Source organism: Hermetia illucens, chromosome 4 (assembly GCF_905115235.1).
Source record: "Hermetia illucens chromosome 4, iHerIll2.2.curated.20191125, whole genome shotgun sequence".
Lineage (NCBI taxonomy): Eukaryota > Metazoa > Arthropoda > Insecta > Diptera > Stratiomyidae > Hermetia > Hermetia illucens.
Genome location: NC_051852.1, coordinates 133,609,915 through 133,620,277, shown reverse-complemented (window position 1 = coordinate 133,620,277; position 10,363 = coordinate 133,609,915). Strand labels below are relative to the sequence as shown.

The following is a 10,363-nucleotide window of genomic DNA, read 5'->3' as shown; positions in this document are numbered from 1 at the left end:
GCGGTTTCCCTGGGTTTGATGCTCCATCGTGGGCACCAATCCACGTTTCGCTCTGGGACCCATAATACCCTTTGACCACCACCAAGATTATCAGCTTTGGTCGTCCAAAAGTTCTGATTTTGACTGAAAACGGTTTGCCTGAAAACTGTTTATTCAAAAAGGGTTTGCTTGAATACTTGTTGTCTAAGGTGGTTTTTGTGTTGGGAAGCGAGGTTAGATGGACTGGTAATAGTATCCTGCTTTGGATGGCCCATGGAAGACCTGGTTTCGATACCAAAAGTGGGATTGATTCTTGATAGGATCGTTGGAAAAATGGAGTCGTCGATTAGGTTTGGGTTAGTCCTTCTTTGTTTTTATCATTTTCATTTTTGGTTGCCATAGTGATAATTCCATTAGACGGTAGAGTTTATTACCTTATATACAAGACAAATTGAGCTTCTGGCTACCTGGTAGAAGATTTTGCTGAGCAAAACAACCAAGAGTATTATTCATAAAGTGGAAGAACTAACTAATGTTTCCATTTATTTTCTTATGTATTTTTTTTTACGACTCCCTTTGGTCATTGGTGTCTATTTTGTTGTCTGTAACCTTAATTTAATTCCTTTTATGGCAAAAATATAATTCACTACATTAGCCATGAAATTGTGTTCTCCTCATGTGATTCGATCCAACGCTGTATTTATAATTGAACAAAACGAAAGTTATCTCAAGTGTTTTGCAGTAGGAAAAATAATATCTAATAGAATGGCTGCGCCCTGCTATTTTTTGTGTTATTTATTTTAAGATAGTGACTCTACCCGTCTTTAAATAGCCGAATGAATAAATATTGGAATAATTTCATTTTAAAACGAATTGGTGACAATTGAATGAAACGATAAATATATTTGGGGATAAAGCATTAATTGAAGTTGATGATGGATATTGGTGCATCTGTGCAGTGAGGAAATATCACAACAGAAAACACTGCTTGGGAATTATCTGACCACTTGCAGGGATGTGCACCAATGTGTCGGTGTGCCTTGGTACCTTAGCAATGTCAGTCGTTAATGAGAATAAATAGAATAAATGCTTATTTTGGTCAAATTTATTAACTGAATTACTCATTCCACCACTTTTTATATAAATAGATTATATGGGCCGGAATATTTTTAGGACGTGAAATTTGAGTAGTATTCGTATACGCATTTGAAATATAGGATCTTGTGCTGTTTCATCAGAATATTTTTACACTTCAAGAACCTTCTTTGCTGGACACTTTTCTATTGGTACGCATTCTCCTCCAGGTGACATCCTTGCATAATTCTTTTTACAATAGCAACCGTCCGGGCATCGAATATATCTAATTGTGCATGGTTCGCCCAATGTATCACATTCGGATTGACAATTTGGTCCACAATCGTAATAAACTTCATTAGCTGGACATAATTTTTCCTCTTTGGCAGTACCTTTAAAAGTGAATAAGGATTAAAATATTTATCATGAAATGTTTACCGAATTACCTAAAGCGGGACTTCCAATGGCCAACGCAAAAACAAAGAAAAGTAATGCTATTCCCAAAAATGGCTTCATCCTGTGCCTACTTGCAATATTGACTGACTGAATGATTAATTTGAAGATGAGTATTTATAGCCCCAATTTTAATTTACTTAAACGGAAATTAACATTACGGGCTTGTTGTCGGGTTTATCTCTACAGGTGGTTCAAGTGATATGTTTTAGAAATATTATGCAGTATGTAGATTAGAAAGTTTGGGTGTGATATAGTTTGCGACTGAAAATTGTTGTCATATGATGTCTTACGTTGTTTATCTTTTTTAAATGGTTCTCGTTTGCATTGGGGGTAAGAATAGTTACGTCGCAAATGCAAATATTTTCAATGGGGTTATTATACATAAAACCTTGAAAAGTAAAATTCCCAACCCTGCTGTTTCGAATTGTACAGTTGGCGAAAATCCGTATATATGTAGTATAGCTAGGTATGTTTCTCGCCGGGTACTGTTGGTGGTTATTTAAAGGTTTCCCAAGATTGAGCAGATTGGTGGTCAAAGAGTAGTATAGGTCGCAGGGCGAAACGCGGATTGGTACCCACGATAGAGCATAAAACCTGGGAAACGCCTACTGAACCAACACCAACTGCTCTACTACCAAACTCCATCTCAACCTCCACGTGGTGACCGCTGGGAGCTTCTTCTTAACGAAAAGCTGCAGACGGGGAAGGATGAAGGCGAGTCTCCCGCGCCTAAAAACGGGACAAATTGTACCAACTGGTTCTTCAGGTTGGGGGTAGGGTAGGGTTGACAAGCCTACACGGAAAACCGAAGTTACGAAGCCATAAAAGGAGCCTCGGACTGGACAGATAACACAACGATGAACCCGGCAACGACAACGGAATAACAATTTGTGTATTTTCTCATGGAACGGGCGCTCCCTGTACAGAGATGAAGCTGCCAAGCAGCTAGTCGATACCCTGCCCCAATGCGGGGCTGCTGTAATAGCGTTGTAATAGATGCGTTGGACAGCGACTGATTTCCTGGAGAAAAGTCACTACACCATATATTATGGCGGCCATCCAGTGAACCATGTGCTCGGAGTAAATTTCTTAGCCAGGCAAAAAATGAAACCTGTTGTTATCGGGTTTGAAAATATAAGCAAAGGACTCTGCGTTTGCGACGCTAATTTAGAAATATAAGCCTTATTAACGTTCACGCCAACACAGAGGAGACTGCAGAGTCGGAGAAGGATACCTTCTACGAGGCAGTAGAATGAACCCTCGAGGCCTGTCCCAGATATGATATCAAAATCATATTCGGGGGTTTTAAAAACCAAGTATGGACGGGGCCCGTATTCAGGCGATACGTTGGCTCTCATAGCTTACATCAAAATACGAATGATAGCGGACTCCGGATTATTCAATTACCAGTGTCACTCGAAATAGTTGTTGGAAATACCTGGTTTGCGCAGAAAGCGGTCCATAAATATACGTGGGCCTCTCCAGACGGAACCACTTTCAACCAAATTGACCACGTGTTGATTGAATTCCCCTCAGCCTTGATGAATGTGAGAACATATAGGGGGGGGGCAACATAGACTCGGATCACTATCTAGTTGGCATGGTGCACCGAGCTCGAATAAGAACACCATCCAGAATCCCCTTTGACAATCAGGTGAGAGTTACCAATAAAGCCATCCACAACATAGCCCTCCGCAACACCTATAAGGGGGAAATTGATGCCGCAATAACCGCAGTCAACAGAGATCCTGGAGTTGAAGCATCAACAAATGATCTGCACAATCACCTGTCTGAGAACTTGAGAACTACAGGGAGCAACCGCACCAGGCGCGGAAGTTTTACCAACTAGTCAGCAGGATGAAGCCTTATATACCTCGATGTTCGTCCTGCTGAGACAAAGAGGGAAATCTGATTTCCGGCAGAATGGGCATATTGGAGCGAGGGGTTGAGTATTTTGATGTACTACTGCACAACCAGAACGTCGGCGAGTTGGAGGTCCCGCTAATTGAAGACGACGGACAAATACTGGCACCACCAAGTATAGAAAAAACATTCCATGCAATTCATCGGCTTAAGAATCATAAATCGCCCGGAGCCGATGGAATTACAGCCGAATTGGTTAAATATGGAGGCGACCAATTACACCAAGTGGTTCATCAGCTTGTACTCAAGGTGTGGGACAGCGAATCAATGCCTGACGAATGGCAACGAGGCATTATCTGTCTCATAAAAAGGGAGATATCACGTTGCCGAGTACCATCTATAAAATATTCTCTGCTATCTTGACAGGTTGGATAGCGTTATACGCCCAGAACATCATTGGCCCATACCAAAGAGGCTTCACTCCAGGCAAATGAACAACAGATCAGATGTTTTGTCTGCGGCAAGCAATGGAAAAACTGTTGGAATATGGACATTAGTTGCACCATCTATTTATCGACTTAAAAGCCGCCTATGATAGTATAGCCAGGGTAAAACTGTACACGGGCATGAGAGAATTCGTTATCCCGACGAAATTGATAAGACTGACTAGGCGCGAGCTCTTGGGCCGCACATCAATGAAGGCAAGACAAAGTTTATGGTGGCAACATCAGCACCAAAAACCAAGCAACCAAGAACATCAAACCGCACTGGTCACATGAAGAATAAAGATGGGGGACTACAACTTTGAGACCGTTGATAATTTCTCCTATTTCAGCTTGCAAAAACTGTTCCGCTCGAAATTTCTCACCATAGGGTCAAAGCTCTTACTGTACAAGACAATGATCTTGCCAGTCCTCATGTATTCCTCGGAGACTTGGGTTCTTAGCAAGAAGAATCGCGAACTGTTGGCCGCGTTCGAGAGAGGAATTCTCCGAAGAATTTTTGGCCCCTTACATGAGGATGGACGATTCCATAGCCTACATAACGACCAAATCTGTGAGCGATACCATGACCGTCAGGTTGTGGATAAAATCCGGCTCAATAGGTTTCGGTGGGCGGGTCACTTAATCCGTATGGATGAGGATGATCTATCCATGAAAGTCTATAAGGGCAATATCTATGGTAGAAAAAGAAGACCAGGCAAACCATGCCTGAGATGGAGCAATGGCGTAGGATAGGGCGCCAGACAGCTTTTAGGGATATCGAATTGGTGGACCTCGGCACAAATACGGGATGTCTGGAGTTCCTTATTGGGGCACGCCTAGACCGGATACCGGTTGTTGCGCCGTTGATGATGATGAAGACTGAGCAATTCGTGATCAGCGGTGTAGCGGGAGAAGAATGAGGGTTACGATAGCTGACACACTAAAATATTTGGAGGGTCGCCTTAAGGGTTTATATATATAGTTGTGTTGGCGACGGAAATCGGGCCTTTGCGATGGACACGATTACAAAAAAAAAAATGTTATTTAAAGATTTGGCTAAGACCATCGCCATTTTTTAAGGTTTTGTGTGAAACAGAACTTCAGACAGATCAGATTGACTTCATTCTTGCTGAAAGGTTTTGATGGACTGGTTGAGCGTCACATTTGTGGAAACACACTTAATGAAAAACAACATGCTTACAGCGTGGAAATTCCTGCGACTCTGATCTTCATTCTTTGGTTATAAAGATAGAGGATGCAACTTTGAATGGTGAGTACGCGATGGGGGTGTTCGCGGACATTGAAGGGGCTTTTGACTGTGCGCCTTTTCAAAAACCTGGTGATGCGCCAAAGCGCATGGTGTTGATGATGCTTTAATTGAGTGGATTCATGCTATGCTAATGCAGGTGTCGATCGCTATCTTACTGTAGAAGCAACGAAAGGCTGCCCCGAAAGAGGTGTGCTTTCGCCACCTCTCTGGAGTATTCTGATGACTCACTACTATGCGAACTGCAAAATTTGCCAATACACGCTCAAGCTTATGCTGATGACGTGGCTGTGCTTGCTTTTGATCTTGGAACGGTGTGTAGAAAAATACAACATGCCGTTAATTGATAGACAGTTGATGCCTCAGACATGGCCTTCACTTAATCCAAATAAAACCACAATGGTATTATTCACGAAAAGGAGGAAACTGGATGGGCTTTGCCTCCTGAGATGAGGGGTATTACCGTTCAACTCTCCGAAGAAGTGAATTATCTAGAAGTCACTCTAGATAAAAAACTTTTTTGGAATAAACATGGAGAGGTAAAGATGAAACGAACTCTCACAGCTTATGGGCTGTGCAGACGGACCTTTGCCTCGACTTGGGGACTCAGGCCTTATGTGGTAATATGGATATACGTTGCTATCATTAGGCCGATGTTCGTTTATACATCCGTAGTGTGGTGGGTTAAGGTGAGACAAAAAGGTTTTCACTGTAAACTAGCCGCACTGCAAAAAAACTGTGTCTGGGTATCACTGGTGCCATGAGCACGACATCCAGCGCAGCTCTGAATGCATTACTCAATTTGCAGCCCCTGGATAGATTTATTCAAAGCACTGCAATGAGAGCAGCTCATAGACTAATTCGATTAAATCTATGGGGAAACAACGGATGTGAGGGGCACAGGTCATTGGAAGAGTTACTGGGAGTACTGAATCCATTTCTTACAATGCCTTCCGATTCTCGTGTCCCCATACATCTGTTTGGTAGAAGATATGAAGTTACTCAGAAGCGTAGGGAGACGTGGCGGGAAATACGGAAGTCTTCTACACCGATGGCTCAAAAACAGAACAAGGTTCGGGAGCCGGAGTCTACCTCTCGAATAAAAACAAGAAGTGGGCTTTTCCTTTTGGGAGAATATGCAACGGTTTTTCAAGCCGAAGTTTGTGCGATCCTAAGAGCAGCAAACTGGGGGACTGAAGGGCAGGCACATGGCAATCTGCAGTGATAGCCAAGCTGCATTGAGGGCGTTGATTAGTCCTTTGATCACCTCGAAAATCGTTTATCTCTATATTCAATACGGTGGAACTACACTGGGTACTTGGTCACTGTGGCGCAGGGGGAAATGAAATCTCGGATGCTTTAGCGAAAGAGGGGTCAATATCCCCTATGCCGAGACCGGAACCAGCAATTTGAGTATCAGTAGCATTGGCTAAGTCTGTTTTCGAAAACTGGGAACAAGCTTCCCACAATGACATTTGGCGCAGCCTAAATGCTGCTCGACACACCAAACTTTTCTGCCAGAACCCAACATGCGTACTGCAAAGTTTATCCTGTCGAAACGCAGGAGGACTTGTAGGAGTATTGTGGGCATTCTGTGGGCATACGTTCAGAATAGGAATTACTCAAGATGATCCGTGTCCTTCCTGTAATGAGGATGTGGAATCCACGGATCATTTCCTATGTGAATGCCCCGCTTATGGACGCATTAGATATCAGATCTTTGGTGCCGATCTTCTCCGGTTGCAACGGGTAGCTTCCCAGCCACTAACGTAAATCCTGCGATACGTTGATGAATCTGGAATATTCCGTTAAATTGGGGTGGCGAATACAATGGGCCAACACGGCCTGAGTGCTCAGAAGATGTAGCTTCTTCCCACCACACACACACATACCTTTAGGTACTACATCACGGGGCGGAGCTAGCTTAGTTTCGCTAGGTCTCCTTTCGTTTACCCGCGGAGTTCGTAATCGCGCCTTCATCACTTCTTCTGCTTTTCGCAGTTTATCCTAGATTACTGCGATCGTGGAATTGATCGCATCCCAGTCCTCCTGGCAAGCTACCATTCTCTGGACAAAATATTCCGGTGATAGCACTTCACTAGGAGTTTCCTCTAGGTTCCCCCTTTCTTCCACGAACCTAGGGCATTGGAAGAATATGTGCGCTGAGTCCCCTGGGACCCCGTCGCAGTTTGGACAATTAGGTGAGGTGTCCAATTTAAACCTCTACAGGTATTGACGGTATCCTCCATGGCCGGTGAGAAACTGGGTGAGATTATAATAGATCTCCCGATGCTTTCTCTCCAGCCACTCCCCGATGGAAGAGATCAACCTGTAAGTCCAACGACCCTTTTCTGACTGGTCCCATCGCCGTTGCCATCTGCTTATAGATCTCTCCCTTTTGACTTTTTTCACCTGCGATAAGGGAGAGATGGACCGGGTGCTATAAATGTTCATAATTTCGGTTGCCAGGAAGTCAATCGGCATCATTCTTGAGATGACGAACGCTGCATCATCAGAGATGGACCTGGAGGCAGAACACACCCTTAAGGCTGTTTTCCTGTAAACCGTACTCAGTTTATGCACATTGCCTAAAAGCGCTTTTCGGTCACAACCAGTGCTATATCGTCGGCGTAACCCACAAACGTGGCCTCTTCCGGAACCGAGGGCAAAATATATCATTATACATGATGTTCCACAGTGGTGGGCCAAGGAAAGAGGCCTGTGGGATACCCGCGGAGACAATGTACTCCTTGGGTCCATCATCGGTATTATACCAGATTATTTGCTCTTGCAAGTAGACAGTGACTTTCGTATAAGGTTTCAATTGGCCACACAATATTTGTTGGCACAACCCCTTCTGTGAATAGCATTTTCGGCCAAGCCAGTAACCATTTTGATGGTATAACTTATTGATCTAGCTTTTCACGGAACCCATACTGCCTATTTGAAAGGCCCCCTTGTCTCTCGACGACTGGGAGTAATCTATTATAAATAACCCGTTCCAACATTTTCCCCATAGTGTCAAGGAGACATATAATAGGTCTGCAGGAAGACGGTTCCCCCGGAGGCTTGCTAGCCTTAGGGAGCAGCACTACCCTCTGCTGCTTCCATGGTGCAGGAAAGATACCCTTGGACATGCACGTTTTGAACAGCTCCGCGAATATATTCGGTCTACATTTGACGGCAAGTTTGAGGGCCTTATTCGGTATGCCGAATCTGCGGAATATAGCGGGCATACTCACTGGTCGTTGCCTACTAAACTATCGTCTGGGGAAGCTAGGGATATCTACGGGCGCTGTTTGCAGGTTTAGTGCGGGGTGTGTCGAAACCGCTATACACGTTCCGGGACTATATTCGGCACTTGTGTAAACTAGATCGAGGCACCTGGGAGAATACTTAATACCGGATGAAATACTTGGAAGTAAGAAATATTTTAAAATTCCAGATGGTTGTATGCTTGCTTGACACACTTTAGCCAACAAGTATACTATAACCAGTAAAAGGGTACAATAGTTTTTGAAGGACGCAGTGAAACTTCCCTTAACAGAGTAATAATATATTTGTTTATTATGATCATTCCAAACTTTTCTAGATTAACGTTAACTGATTGAATTCGAAAATCAACTAATTATAAAGCGAAATGGAGTCCTTTCAATATTAATGGAATGTATGTATGTAAAACCAATTCTAATCGCCTATTGTAACCACTGAAGTAGGTGTTAAACACTTAGAAATTATTCAAAGATGTCGAAGTTAAAATCTAACTTTGAAACCGCAAAGTTTAGAGGACGAATATTTCCATCTCTTGCTTCTAACTGCAGCTATTTAGATGGTATTCCGTGGTTCCATAGCACTGAGTCGTGTCTCCCTGAATTGAAATCAAATTCCCGTAATCGTTACGTGGTATGAATGCACACTAAATGGGGAATTCTATGCGAGATAAAGTAATAAAGGAGGATATAGTTACTCGCATGAGACTGGTAAACGTGCCGATGATAAGACCTCGCAGTCATAGAAGCGATTCTTAGAAAGTTTTAGGGCAAGTTATGCACTTCTTTAATGAAATTTATATTCTGAGGACTTTGAGTTCAAAAGGTCCAACTTTAGTGAATGTAAAAATTTATGGCGAAGATATGATTTGATTACGAACCAACAAAAGAACTAAGTCTTCTGGTTACGATCTCGAAGTCATGGAGTAGCTGGCAACTTATTAAATGGAAAACTGCTTGGTCACGCCATCGAACAATTCTGTTCCACTTTTCCGAGGAAAAAGCAACTTGTTCCACCAGCTGTTCCATGAAAACCCACAAAAAAAATCAGCAACAATTATCTACAACGGTCCCCATGGAAAAGTCCAAAGTAGAACTTATTGCATTCGACCAAATTGTCACTGAAAGTTAAGTTTAAGATTCGGGTCAGCAGAAAAAGTTCAAACAATTTAAAGTAAATATCCTTACTGGCCGGAGCAGTATGGGAAAAAGTATCGCGCTATCAGCTAAGGGCGCAAGCAATATTCTATTTGCAGTAAAATCCTTAGAAAGACCTAATAAAAGTACAGGACGAGTAGTTAAAAACGTGTACCTTGAAACTTAGCTTCTTAGCCGAAAACCGGATGGAAGATGAAGAGTAGACGGAAAATCTCATTTTCCTGAAATGGGTGGAACATTATCATCAGACTTCATCGCGAAGAAGTTAGCAACTATACCAAGTGATAAACGAATCCGAAAATTAAAAGAATAAACTTAACTGCAGGTTGTTTGGGGAGCAATAAATTTATATTTCCTTTAATCACAAAAAGTAAAAGGGAGAAGTTGTAATCGAATTTTTCTTATATTACATGGAGCAACCGGGGGCGAACATGATAATTAGAATTTGTATGTGGAATTGCGGTGCAAAGTTTTCACGAAGGAACAATTTGCATTAGCAGAGTTCACAATACCTTGTATAATACTACCCCCTTCTGAGAAGTTACCCATACAGAGAATAGAAAGTTGAGCTGTTATAATTCAGTAGTGAAGTGACCTCCTTTAGAAATATGTCTATCACTATATTATCTCGTCTAGTGTGAGTTATGATTCCTACAAATAGCTATATATGACTATGAGATAGGAATGGCATTCTATTGTGCTGTTTGCCTGGAGAAATGCAATAGACTATGACATATTTCCTCAAACACCCCGGGTATATTTTTTTACTTTAGCTTTCTAGTCGAGTCGTGCCCAAATAGCTTTGGGTCTGA

The 10,363-nt window shown here is 42.5% G+C and overlaps 1 protein-coding gene across 1 annotated transcript; it reads right to left on the bottom strand.

Moving 5' to 3' along the window:
- Nucleotides 1–1,066: 1,066 nt before the first annotated feature.
- On the bottom strand, nt 1,067–1,626 carry LOC119654792 (chymotrypsin inhibitor Ani s 6-like). Its single transcript, XM_038060341.1, has 2 exons — nt 1,500–1,626; nt 1,067–1,445 (listed from the first exon to the last, which is right to left on the bottom strand). Exons 1-2 carry the CDS (start codon nt 1,567–1,569, stop codon nt 1,225–1,227), a joined length of 291 nt encoding a protein of 96 aa, XP_037916269.1. The 5' UTR covers nt 1,570–1,626; the 3' UTR covers nt 1,067–1,224.
- Nucleotides 1,627–10,363: the final 8,737 nt, after the last annotated feature.

What these genes read in the sequence shown, in the direction of transcription:
- LOC119654792 (XM_038060341.1), bottom strand. Translation starts at nt 1,569, where the DNA reads ATGAAGCCATTTTTGGGAATAGCATTACTTTTCTTTGTTTTTGCGTTG. An exon ending in CATTGGAAGTCCCGCTTTAG is followed by an intron (nt 1,446 to 1,499) that starts GTAATTCGGTAA and finishes TCACTTTTAAAG; the next exon opens with GTACTGCCAAAGAGGAAAAA.